A 12,500-nucleotide genomic window follows, 5' to 3' on the forward strand; every position below is an offset into this window, starting at 1 on the left:
TTCCTTCCCTCCCTTTTTCTCTGTTTCCTTCTTTCTTTCCTTCCTTCCTTCCTTCCCTCCTTCCTTCCCTTCTTCCTTCCTTCCCTCCCTCCCTCCTTCCTTCCCTTTTTCTCTGTTTCCTTCTTTCTTTCCTTCCTTTCTTCCTTCCCTCCTTCCTTCCCTTCTTCCTTCCTTCCTTCCCTCCTTCCCTCCCTCCCTCCTTCCTTCCTTCCCTCTTTCCTTCCTTCCTTCCTCCCTTCCTTTTTTCTCCGTTTCCTTCTTTCTTTCTTTCCTTCTTTCTTTCCTTCCTTCCATACTTCCTTCCCTTTTTCTCTCCTCCCTCCCTCCTTCCCTCCCTCCTTCCCTCCTTCCTTCCTCCCTCCCTCCTTCCTTCCTCCCTCCTTCCTTCCTCCTTCCTTCCATCCCTCCCTCCTTCCCTCCCTCCCTCCTCCTTCCTTCCTTCCTCTCCTCCTTCCTGACCTTTCCTCCTTCCCTCCTTCCAGCCTTCTACACCAGCCGCTACGGCTACAAGATGTGCCTCCGCCTCTTCCCTCCTTCCATCCTTCCTTCCCTCCTTCTTTCCTTCTCTCCCTCCCTCCCTCCCTCCTTCCTTCCTTCCTTCCTTCCTTCCCTCCTCCCTCCCTTCCCTTTTTCTCTGTTTCCTCCCTCCCTCCCTCTTTCCTCCCTTCACTCCTTCCCTCCTTTCCTCCTTCCCTCCCTCCCTCCTTCCTTCCATCCCTCCCTCCTTCCCTCCCTCCCTCCTCCTTCCCTCCTTCCTCTCCTCCTCCCTGACATTTCCTCCTTCCCTCCTTCCAGCCTTCTACACCAGCCGCTACGGCTACAAGATGTGCCTCCGCCTCTACCTCAACGGCGACGGGTCCGGGCGCAACACCCACCTCTCCCTCTTCTTCGTCCTCATGAAGGGGCCGAACGACGCCCTCCTGAAGTGGCCCTTCAACCAGAAAGTAAGTCAATCCGGAGTCACTCCGGTTTCACTCCATTTTCCCCCATTAAGAAGCAAAAAATTGCAAAGTGGAGTCAATCTGGTTTGGCGTGTCTCCCCTTTCTGGGAAATGAAGACTGAATGGACCTTCAACCAGAAGGTTGGCCATTCGGCCTGCCAAACCAGAGTCACTCCGGATTCGGAGTCCCCCCCCCATTTAAAACAAAAAAACTGCAAAGTGGACTCAATCCGGTTTGCCGCCTTTCCCCTTTATGGGGAGAGTGGAGTCAGTCGGAAGCCCCAAAGGGGAGTCAGGCTGGAGCCCCAAAGTGGAGTCACTCCGGTTTCTCCCCATTTACAACCCTAAAACTGCAAAGTGGAGTCAATCCGGTTTGCTGTCTTTCCCCTTTCCTCTCCCTCTTCTTCGTCCTCATGAAGGGGCCCAACGACGCCCTCCTGAAGTGGCCCTTCAACCAGAAGGTAGGCCAATCCGGAATCACTCCTGTTTCACTCCATTTTCCCCCATTTAGAAGCAAAAAACTGCAAAGTGGAGTCAATCCGGTTTGCCGCCTTTCCCCTTTGTGGGGAGAGTGGAGTCAGTCTGGAGCCGCAAAGTGGAGTCAGACTGGAGCCGCAAAGTGGAGTCAGTCTGGAGTCACTCCAGTTTTGGAGATTTTTCCTGGGTTTATAAGCAAAAAAACCCCAAAGTGGAGTCAACCCAGTTTGCTATGTTTCCCCTTTCCTCTCCCTCTTCTTCGCCCTCCTGAAGTGGCCCTTCAACCAGAATGTAAGCCAAACCGGAGTCACTCCAGTTTCACTCCAGTTTCACTCCCGTTTTCACTCCGTTTCCCCCATTTAGAAGCAAAAAACCCCCAAAGTGGAGTCAATCCGGTTTGGCGTGTCTCCCCTTTCCGGGAAACGAAGTCTGAATGGACCTTCAACCAGAAAGTAGGCCATTCGGCCTGCCAAACCGGAGTCACTCCGGATTCGGAGCTTTCCCCCCATTTAAAACAAAAAAACTGCAAAGTGGAGTCAATCCGGTTTGCTGTGTTTCCCCTTTCCTCTCCCTCTTCTTCAATGATGCGCTTCTGAAGTGGCCCTTCAACCAGAAGGTAGGCCAATCCGGAGTCACTCCGGTTTCGCACCTTTTTCCCGGGTTTATAAGCAAAAAAACCCCAAAGTGGTGTCAATTCGATTTGCTGTGTTTCCCCTTTCCTCTCCCTCTTCTTCGCCCTCCTGATGTCGTCCTTCAACCAGAAGGGAGGCCAATCCGGAGTCACTCCGGTTTCACTCCATTTTCACTCCGTTTCCCCCATTTAGAAGCAAAAAAAAAAAAGTGGAGTCAAAGTGGAGTCAGTCTGAAGCCCCCAAGTGGAGTCAAAGTGGAGTCAGTCTAAAGCCCCAAAGCCGAGTCAATCTGAAGGCCCAAAGCGGAGTCAGTCTGGAGTCACTCCAGTTTCGGAGATTTTTCCCGGGTTTATAAGCAAAAAAACCCCAAAGTGGAGTCAACCCGGTTTGCTGTGTTTCCCCTGCCAAAGGTTTGCTGCCTTTCCCCTTTATGGGGAGAGTGGAGTCAGTCTGGAGCCGCAAAGTGGAGTCACTCCGGTTTCGCACCTTTTTCCCGGGTTCATAAGCAAAAAACTGCAAAGTGGAGTCAATCCGGTTTGCTGTCTTTCCCCTTTGCTCTCTCTCTTCTTTGTCCTCCTGAAGTGGCCCTTCAACCAGAAGGTAGGCCAAACCGGAGTCACTCCGGTTTCACTCCATTTTCACTCCATTTCCCCCATTTAGAAGCATAAAACGGCAAAGTGGAGTCAATCTGGTTTGGCGCGTTTCCCCTTTCCTCTCCCTCTTCTCCAACGATGCGCTTCTGAAGTGGCCCTTCAACCAGAAGATAGGCCAATCCGGAGTCACTCCGGTTTCACCCCATTTTCACTCCATTTTCCCCATTTAGAAGCAAAACGGCAAAGTGGAGTCAATCCGGTTTGGCGTGTCTCCCCTTTCCGGGAAACGAAGTCTGAATGGACCTCAACCAGAAGGGAGGCCATTCGGCCTGCCAAACCAGAGTCACTCCGGATTCGGAGCTTTTCCCCCCATTTATAACAAAAAAACTGCAAAGTGGAGTCAATCCGGTTTGCCACCTTTCCCCTTTCCTCTCCCTCTTCTTCGTCCTCCTGAAGTGGCCCTTCAACCAGAAGGTAGGCCAATCCGGAGTCACTCCGGTTTCACTCCATTTTCCCCATTTAGAAGCAAAAAACTGCAAAGTGGAGTCAATCCGGTTTGCTGCGTTTCCCCTTTCTGGGAAGTGGGGTCAGTCTGATATCCGTCATCTAGAAAGCTGAAAGCCCAATGTGGAGTCAATTCGGTTTGCTGTGTTTCCCCTTTCCTCTCCCTCTTCTTCGTTCTCCTGAAGTGGCCCTTCAACCAGAAGGTAGGCCAATCCGGAGTCACTCCGGTTTCACTCCATTTCCCCCCATTTATAACCCAAAAACAGCAAAGTGGAGTCAGTCTGGTTTGCTGTGTTTCCCCTTTCCTCTCCCTCTTCTTCGTCCTCCTGAAGTGGCCCTTCAACCAGAAGGTAGGCCAATCCGGAGTCACTCTGGTTTCACCCCATTTCCCCGGGTTTATAAGCAAAAAAACTGCAAAGTGGAGTCAATCTGGTTTGGCGCGTTTCCCCTTTCCTCTCCCTCTTCTCAAATGATGCGCTTCTGAAGTGGCCCTTCAACCGGAAGGTAGGCCAATCCGGAGTCACTCCGGATTCGGAGCTTTTCCCCGGGTTTATAAGCAAAAAACGCCAAACCGGAGTCAATCCGGTTTGCTGCGTTTCCCCTTTTCGGGAAATGAAGCTCCGAAGTGGAGTCAGTCGGAAGCTCCAAAGTGGAGTCAGTCTGGAGCCCCAAAGTGGAGTCAAAGTGGAGTCAGTCTGGAGCCCCAAAGTGGAGCCAAAGCGGAGTCAGTCTGAAGCCCCCAAGTGGAGTCAAAGTGGAGTCAGTCTAAAGCCCCAAAGCCGAGTCAATCTGAAGGCCCAAAGCGGAGTCAGTCTGGAGTCACTCCAGTTTCGGAGCTTTTTCCTGGGTTTATAAGCAAAAAAAACCCAAAGTGGAGTCAACCCGGTTTGCTGTGTTTCCCCTTTCCTCTCCCTCTTCTTCGCCCTCCTGAAGTGGCCCTTCAACCAGAAGGTAGGCCAAACCGAAGTCACTCCGGTTTTGCACCTTTTCCCCCCATTTAGAAGCAAAAAACGGCAAAGTGGAGTCAATCCGGTTTGGCACGTTTCCCCTTTCCTCTCCCACTTCTCCAATGATGCGCTTCTGAAGTGGCCCTTCAACCAGAAGGTAGGCCAATCCGGAGTCACTCCGGTTTCACTCCATTTTCCCTATATAGAAGCAGAAAAGCACCAAACTGGAGTCAATCCGGTTTGGCGTGTCTCCCCTTTCCGGGAAACGAAGTCTGAATGGACCTTCAACGCTGATCTAAAATAAATCCTGAAAGTGGAGTGAATCCGCTTTCCGTTTCCTAGAAACCTGGTTTCCCATAAGCCCTGAAAGTGGAGTGAATCCGCTTTCCTAGAACGCTGTTCTAAAATAAATCCTGAAACTGGAGTGAATCCGCTTTCGTAGAACGCTGCTCTAAAATCCTGAAACTGGAGTGAATCTGCTTTCCGTTTCCCCGAAAGCGGAGTCCATTCGTTTCCTGGGAAACCCCAAACCGGAACAAATCCACTTTACGTTTCCTAGAACGCTGCTCTAAAATAAATCCTGAAAGTGGAGTGAATCCGCTTTCCGTTTCCTAGAAACCTGGTTTCCCATAAGCCCTGAAAGTGGAGTGAATCCGCTTTCCTAGAAAGCTGATCTAAAATAAATCCTGAAACTGGAGTGAATCCGCTTTCCCTTTCCTAGAACGCTGCTCTAAAATAATTCCTGAAACTGGAGTGAATCCGCTTTCCCTTTCCTAGAACGCTGCTCTAAAATAAATCCTGAAACTGGAGTGAATCCGCTTTCCATTTCCCCAAAAGCGGAGTCCATTCGTTTCTTGGGAAACCCCAAACCAGAGCAAATCCACTTTACGTTTCCTAGAAAGCTGCTATAAAATAAATCCTGAAACTGGAGTGAATCCGCTTTCCGTTTCCTAGAAACCTGGTTTCCCATAAGCCTGAAAGTGGAGTGAATCCGCTTTCCTAGAAAGCTGATCTAAAATAAATCCTGAAACTGGAGTGAATCCGCTTTCCCTTTCCTACAAAGCTGCTCTAAAATGAATCCTGAAACTGGAGTGAATCCGCTTTCCATTTCCCCGAAACCGGAGTCCATTCGTTTCCTGGGAACCCCCAAACCGGAGCAAATCCACTTTATGTTTCCTAGAAAGCTGCTCCAAAATAAATCCTGAAACTGGAGTGAATCCGCTTTCCGTTTCCTAGAAACCTGGTTTCCCATAAGCCTGAAAGTGGAGTGAATCCGCTTTCCTAGAAAGCTGCTCTAAAATAAATCCTGAAACTGGAGTGAATCCGCTTTCCCTTTCCTACAAAGCTGATCTAAAATAAATCCTGAAACAGGAGTGAATCCGCTTTCCGTTTCCCCGAAACCGGAGTCCATTCCTTTCTTGGGAACCCCCAAACCGGAGCAAATCCACTTTACGTTTCCTAGAACGCTGCTCCAAAATAAATCCTGAAACTGGAGTGAATCCGCTTTCCATTTCCTAGAAACATGCTTTCCCATAAGCCCTGAAAGTGGAGTGAATCCGCTTTCCTAGAACGCTTCTCTAAAATAAATCCTGAAACTGGAGTGAATCCGCTTTCCCTTTCCTAGAACGCTGCTGTAAAATAAATCCTGAAACTGGAGTGAATCCGCTTTCCCTTTCCTAGAACGCTGCTCTAAAATAAATCCTGAAACTGGAGTGAATCCGCTTTCCGTTTCCCCGAAAGCGGAGTCCATTCCTTTCTTGGGAAACCCCAAACCGGAGCAAATCCACTTTACGTTTCCTAGAAAGCTGCTCCAAAATAAATCCTGAAACTGGAGTGAATCCGCTTTCTGTTTCCTAGAAACCTGGTTTCCCATAAGCCCTGAAAGTGGAGTGAATCCACTTTCCTAGAACGCTGCTCTAAAATAAATCCTGAAACTGGAGTGAGTCTGCTTTCCGTTTCCTAGAAACCTGGTTTCCCATAAGCCCTGAAAGTGGAGTGAATCCGCTTTCCCTTTCCTAGAACGCTGCTCTAAAATAAATCCTGAAACTGGAGTGAATCCGCTATCCCTCTCCTAGAACGCTGCTCTAAAATAAATCCTGAAACTGGAGTGAATCCGCTTTCCGTTTCCTAGAAACCTGGTTTCCCATAAGCCCTGAAAGTAGAGTGAATCCGCTTTCCTAGAAAGCTGATCTAAAATAAATCCTGAAACTGGAGTGAATCCGCTTTCCGTTTCCTAGAAACCTGGTTTCCCATAAGCCCTGAAAGTGGAGTGAATCCGCTTTCCTAGAATGCTGCTCTAAAATAAATCCTGAAACTGGAGTGAATCCGCTTTCCGTTTTCCCGAAAGCGGAGTCCATTCATTTCCTGGGAACCCCCATCAATCCACTTTCTGTTTCCTTGAACGATGCTCCAAAATAAAACCCGAAAGCGGAGTCAATTTGCTTTCCTTTTGGGGAAACGGAAAGCAGTTTCACTCCAGTTTCAGGAATTATTTTAGAGCAGGGTTCTAGGAAAGCGGATTCACTCCACTTTCAGGGCTTATGGGAAACCAGGTTTCTAGGAAACGGAAAGCAGACTCACTCCAGTTTCCCTGAACCCCCAAACCAGAGTCAATCCCCCTTCCGTTTCCTCCGCCCCCCGATCCGAAACTGGTCTGACTCCGGTTTCTCCCCAGGTCACCCTGATGCTTCTGGACCAGGATCACCGGGAGCATGTGATCGACGCCTTCCGTCCGGACGTGACCTCCTCCTCTTTCCAGCGCCCAATCGGCGCGCTCAACGTGGCCAGCGGCTGCCCCCTCTTCTGCCCCCTTTCCAAGATGGCCGCCCGGGACTCCTACGTCCGGGACGACACCCTCTTCATCAAGGCCATCGTCGACCTAACCGGACTCTGAATCGGCGCGTCTACACGGGGGGCGGCTACTCCGCTTTCGCTCCCGATTCTCAATCCACTTTTTCCCGGATTTCAATCCAAAAAAAGCCCAAACTGGAGTCAGTCCGCTTTGCCCCGTTTTCCCTTTCCGGGAAAAGAAGGCCCAAAGTGGAGTCAGTCGGAAGCCCCAAAGCGGAGTCACTCTGAAGCCCCAAAGTGGAGTCAGTCTGGAGCCCCAAACTGGACTCAAATCGGCTTTACTGCATTTCCACTTTCCGGGAAACGAAGGCTCAAAGTGGAGTCGGTCTGAAGGCCCAAAGTGGAGTCAGTCTGAAGCCCCAAAGTGGAGTCAGACTGATTTCTGTTGCCTAGAAAGCTGAAAAGCCAAAAGTGGAGTCAGTCTGAAGGCCCAAAGTGGAGTCAGTCTGGAGTCACTCCGGTTTCGGACCTTTCCCCCGGATTTCCAACCAAAAAATCCCAAACTGGAGTCAGTCCGGTTTGCCGTGTTTCCCCTTTCCGGGAAACGAAGGCCCAAAGTGGAGTCACTCTCTAGCCCCAAAGTGGAGTCAACCTGGAGCCCCAAAGTGGAGTCAATCCCAAACTGGACTCAATCTGTTTTGCTGCATTTCCACTTTCCGGGAAACGAAGGCTTAAAGTGGAGTCAGTCTGAAGGCCCAAAGTGGAGTCAGTCTGGAGTCAGCGGCTGCCCCCTCTTCTGCCCCCTTTCCAAGATGGCCGCCCGGGACTCCTACGTCCGGGACGACACCCTCTTCATCAAGGCCATCGTCGACCTAACCGGACTCTGAATCGGCGCGTCTGCACGGGGGGCGGCTACTCCGCTTTCGCTCCCGATTCTCAATCCACTTTTCCCCGGATTTAAATCCAAAAAAAGCCCAAACTGGAGTCAATCCGCTTTGCCCTGTTTCCCCTTTCCGGGAAAAGAAGCCCCAAAGCGGAGTCAGTCTGGAGCCCCAAAGCGGAGTCAGTCTGGAGCCCCAAACTGGACTCAAATCGGCTTTGCTGCATTTCCACTTTCCGGGAAACGAAGGCTCAAAGTGGAGTCGGTCTGAAGGCCCAAAGTGGAGTCAGTCTGAGGCCCCAAAGTAGAGTCAGACTGATTTCTGTTGCCTAGAAAGCTGAAAAGCCAAAAGTGGAGTCAGTCTGAAGCCCCAAAGTGGAGTCAATCCCAAACTGGACTCAATCTGTTTTGCTGCGTTTCCCCTTTCTGGGAAACGAAGCCCCAAAGTGGAGTCAGTCTGGAGCCCCAAAGCAGAGTCACTCTGGAGTCACTCCTGTTTCGGACCTTTCCCCCGGATTTCAAACAAAAAAATCCCAAACTGGAGTCAGTCCGGTTTGCCGCGTTTCCCCTTTCCGGAAAACGAAGGCCCAAAGTGGAGTCAGTCTGGAGCCCCAAAGTGGAGTCAACCTGGAGCCCCAAAGTGGAGTCAATCCCAAACTGGACTCAATCTGGTTTGCTGCATTTCCCCTTTCCGGGAAACGAAGCCCCAAAGCGGAGTCAGTCTGGAGCCCCAAAGCAGAGTCACTCTGGAGTCACTCCTGTTTCGGACCTTTTCCCCGGATTTCAAACAAAAAAAATCCCATACTGGAGTCAGTCCACTTTGCTGTGTTTCCCCTTTCCGGGAAAAGAAGGCCCAAAGTGGAGCCAGTTTGGAGTTACTCCGCTTTCACCCCATTTCCCCCGTTTTTCCAACAAAAAAACACCAAACTGGACTCAATCCGGTTTGCCGAGTTTCCCTTTTCCGGGAAACGAAGCCCCAAAGTGGAGTCAGTCTGTGGCCTCAAAGTGGACTCAATCCGGTTTGCTGCGTTTCTGGAGTCTGGAGCCCCAAAGCAGAGTCAGTCCAAAGCCCCAAACTGGACTCAATCCGGTTTGCTGCGTTTCTGGAGTCTGGAGCCCAAAGTGGAGTCAGTCTGGAGTCACTCCGCTTTCGCCCAATTTCCCCCATTTTCCCAACAAAAAACCCCCAAACTGGACTCAATCCGGTTTGCCGTGTTTCCCCTTTCTGGGAAATGAAGTGGACTCAATCCGGTTTGCTGCGTTTCTGGAGTCTGGAGCCCAAAAGTGGAGTCAGTCTGGAGTCGCTCCGCTTTCGCCCCATTTCCCCCCTTTTTCCAACCCAAAACCCCCAAACTGGACTCAATCCGGACTCTGAATCCGGCGGCGCGTCTACATGGGAGGCGGCTACTCCGCTTTCGATCCGGATCCGGAATCTGGACACTTTTGGGGTGGAATAAATTGGTTTTTCGGTGGATTTTCTCGTTCTTTCTTCATTGGAGGGTTGGAAAGTGGCGGCCAATCGGAAGGGACTTCCTGTTTCCTCTTCCTCACTCTCTTCCTGTTCCTTTTTTCCTTCCTTCTTTCTTCCTCCCTCTTTTCTTTTTTTATTCCTTCCTTCATTCCCTCCCTCCCTTCTTCCTTCCTTCATTTCATCCCTCCTTCCTTCCTTCCATCCTTCCCTTCTCTCTCTCTCTCTCTCTCTCTCTCTCTCTCTCTCTCTCTCCTTCCTTCCTTCCTTCATTCTCTCTCTTTCCCTCTTTCTTTCTCTGTCTCTCTCTCTCCTCTCTCTCTCTTTCCCTTTCCTCCCTCCCTCCTTCCTTCCTTCCCTCCCTCTCTTTCTCTCTTCCCCCCCTCTCTCCCTCTGTCTCTCCCCTTGTTTCCTTCCTTCCTTCCTTCCTTCCTTCCTTCCTTCCTTCCTTCCTTTCATTTATTCATTCCTTCCCTCCTTTCTTCCTACTTTCTCTCCCTCCCTCCCTCTATCTATCCCTCTCTCTTTTTTCTCCTTCCTTCGTTCCTTCGTTCCTTCTCTTCCTTCCTTTCTTTCCCTCTTTCTCTCTCCCTCCCTCCCTCCCTCCCTCCATCTTCCTTCTTTCTCTCTCTTTCCCTTTCTTTCTTTCTTTTTCTTTCTCTCCCTCTCCTTCCTTCCTTCGTTCCCTCCCTCTTTCTTTCTTTCTTTCTTTTCCTCTTTCTTTCCCACTTCCTTTCTTTCTCTCTCTCTTTTCCCCTTCCTTCCTTCCTTCCTTCCTTCCCTCCCTCTCTCTTTCTTTCTTTCTTTTTTTCTTTCTCTCCCTCTTACTTCCTTCCTTCCTTCCTCCCTCCCTCCTTCCCTCCCTCTCTTCCCCTCTTTCTTTCTCTCCCTCCCTCTATCTATCCCTCTCTCTTTTTTCTCCTTCCTTCCCTCCCTCCCTTCCTCCCTCCCCCCTCCTTTCTTTCTTTCTTTCTTTCTTTCTTTCTTTCTTTCTTTCTCTCCCTCCCTCCCTCTATCTATCCCTCTCTCTCCTCCCGAGGTCCCTCCTTCCTTCCTTCTTCCTTCCTTCCCTCCCTCTCTCTTTCTTTCTTTCTTTTTTTCTTTCTCTCCCTCTTCCTTCCTTCCTTCCTCCCTCCCTCCTTCCCTCCCTCTCTTCCCCTCTTTCTTTCTCTCCCTCCCTCTATCTATCCCTCTCTCTCCTCCCGAGGTCCCTCCTTCCTTCCTTCCTTCCTTCCTTCCCTCCCTCTCTCTTTCTTTCCCCCTTCCTTCCTTCTTTCTTTCCCTCCCCATGAGAAGGTCCTATGGGACTCCTGGCCTCATGTCCACCATCATCTGCTCTTATCTGGAGATCAAGACATGGGAGAAGGTCAACCCGGAGAAGGTCCTATGGAACCACCAACCACCGGCCAACCCAAATCACGTGACCCTCCCTCTATCTATCCCTCTATCTCTCACTTTCTCCTTCCCTCTTTCCTTTGCTCCTTCCATCCGTCCCTCCTTCCTACCTTCCCTCCATCTTTCTTTCTTTCTTTCTTTCTTTCTTTCTTTCTTTCTTTCTTTCTTTCTTTCTTTCTTTCTTTCTTTCCTTCCTTCCCTCTCTCCTCTCTCTTTCGCTTTCCTTCCCCCCTTCCTTCCTTCCTTCCTTCCTTCCCTTCTCTCTCTCTCTCCTTCCTTCCTTCCTTCCATCCATCTTCCTTCTTTCTCTCTCTTTCCCTCTTTCCATTTCTTTCTTTCTTTTTCTTTCTCTCTCTCTCTCCTTCCTTCCTTCCTTTCCTCCCTCCCTCCCTCCCTCCTTCCTTCCTTCCCTCCCTCCCTCCCTCCTTCCTTCCTTCCTTCCTTCCTTCCTCCCTCCCTCCCTCCCTCCCTCCCTCCCTCCTTCCTTCCCTCCTTCCTTCCCTCCTTCCTTCCTTCCCTCCCTCCCTCCCTCCTTCCTTCCCTCCTTCCTTCCTTCCCTCCCTCCCTCCCTCCCTCCTTCCTTCCCTCCTTCCTTCCTTCCTTCCTTCCTTCCTTCCTTCCTTCCTTCCTTCCCTCCTTCCTTCCTTCCCTCCTTCCTTCCTTCCTTCCTTCCTTCCTCCCTCCTTCCTTCCTTCCTTCCTTCTCTCCCTCCTACCTTCCCTCCCTCCCTCCTTCCTTCCTTCCTTCCTTCCCTCCCTCCTTCCTTCCTTCCTTTCCTCCCTCCTTCCTTCCTTCCTTCCTTCCTTCCTTCCCTCCCTCCCCGAATGAACTACACTTCCCAGGCGCCTCGAACGACCAATAAAATCAATCATATTTCCATGTAATATTAATATTAATATTAATATTGATATTGATATTGATATTGATATTAATATTCCATATTAATATTAATATTGATATTAATATTGATATTAATATTCCATATTAATCATATATACAAATAATACAGACAATTAATAAATGACATTCCAGAGCTTTGATGAAGAAATATCCATTTAATAAAGACATTATGCAAATCAGGATCGATGAAGAAAGCTCAGCACTTCCTGGATCCGCCTCTTCCTGCCGAGGAATGATTGACGGACAGGGAGTATCCTTGGAGTATCTTCTTTCCTCCCGGGAAAATAGAAATACTCAGGCCTCTTCCTTCTAGGCTGGAGTATCTTTTATATCTGTGGGGAATTTCCGTTACTCCTACTCCTTGGAGTATCTTTCTACTTCCTGTCTCCTACATCCTTCTTCCTCCTCCTACTCCTTGGAGTATCCTTCTACTTCCTGTCTCCTACATCCTTCTTCCTCCTCCTACTCCTTGGAGTATCTTTCTACTTCCTGTCTCCTCCATCCTTCTTCCTCCTCCTCCTCCTTGGAGTATCCTTCTATTTCCTGTCTCCTACATCCTTCTTCCTCCTCCTACTCCTTGGAGTATCTTTCTACTTCCTGTCTCCTCCTGCATACTTCTTCCTCCTCCTACTCCTTGGAGTATCTTTCTACTTCCTGTCTCCTCCTACATCCTTCTTCCTCCTCCTACTCCTTGGAGTATCTTTCTACTTCCTGTCTCCTCCTACATCCTTCCTCCTCCTCCTCCTCCTTGGGTATCACTCCTACTCCTTGCAGCATCTTTCTACTTCCTGTCTCCTCCATCCTTCCTCCTCCTCCTCCTTGGAGTATCTTTCTACTTCCTGTCTCCTACATCCTTCTTCCTCCTACTACTCCTTGGAGTATCTTTCTACTTCCTGTCTCCTCCTGCATACTTCCTCCTCCTCCTCCTTGGGTATCACTCCTACTCCTTGGAGTATCCTTCTACTTCCTGTCT

General features: G+C 49.9%; 1 protein-coding gene and 1 long non-coding RNA gene across 2 annotated transcripts in view; both read left to right on the forward strand.

The window, feature by feature from the left end:
* TRAF2 (TNF receptor associated factor 2) overlaps nt 1–7,036 on the forward strand; it is a 23,476-nt gene extending 16,440 nt beyond the window's left edge. Inside the window, exons 9-10 of the mRNA XM_083422131.1 lie at nt 796–944; nt 6,769–7,036. Of these exons, the coding sequence (XP_083278257.1) occupies nt 796–944; nt 6,769–6,987 (368 nt within the window). The 3' untranslated portion in view covers nt 6,988–7,036. The remainder of the gene's footprint in view (nt 1–795; nt 945–6,768) is intronic.
* Nucleotides 7,037–8,418: 1,382 nt separating this feature from the next.
* On the forward strand, nt 8,419–9,239 carry LOC310668813. The gene is made up of 2 exons (XR_014506845.1): nt 8,419–8,524; nt 9,003–9,239. It is a non-coding gene; the product is annotated as an uncharacterized lncRNA (long non-coding RNA).
* The last annotated feature ends 3,261 nt before the right edge of the window (nt 9,240–12,500 follow it).

This window comes from Podarcis tiliguerta (genome assembly GCF_965153285.1).
Source record: "Podarcis tiliguerta genome assembly, chromosome: W".
Lineage (NCBI taxonomy): Eukaryota > Metazoa > Chordata > Lepidosauria > Squamata > Lacertidae > Podarcis > Podarcis tiliguerta.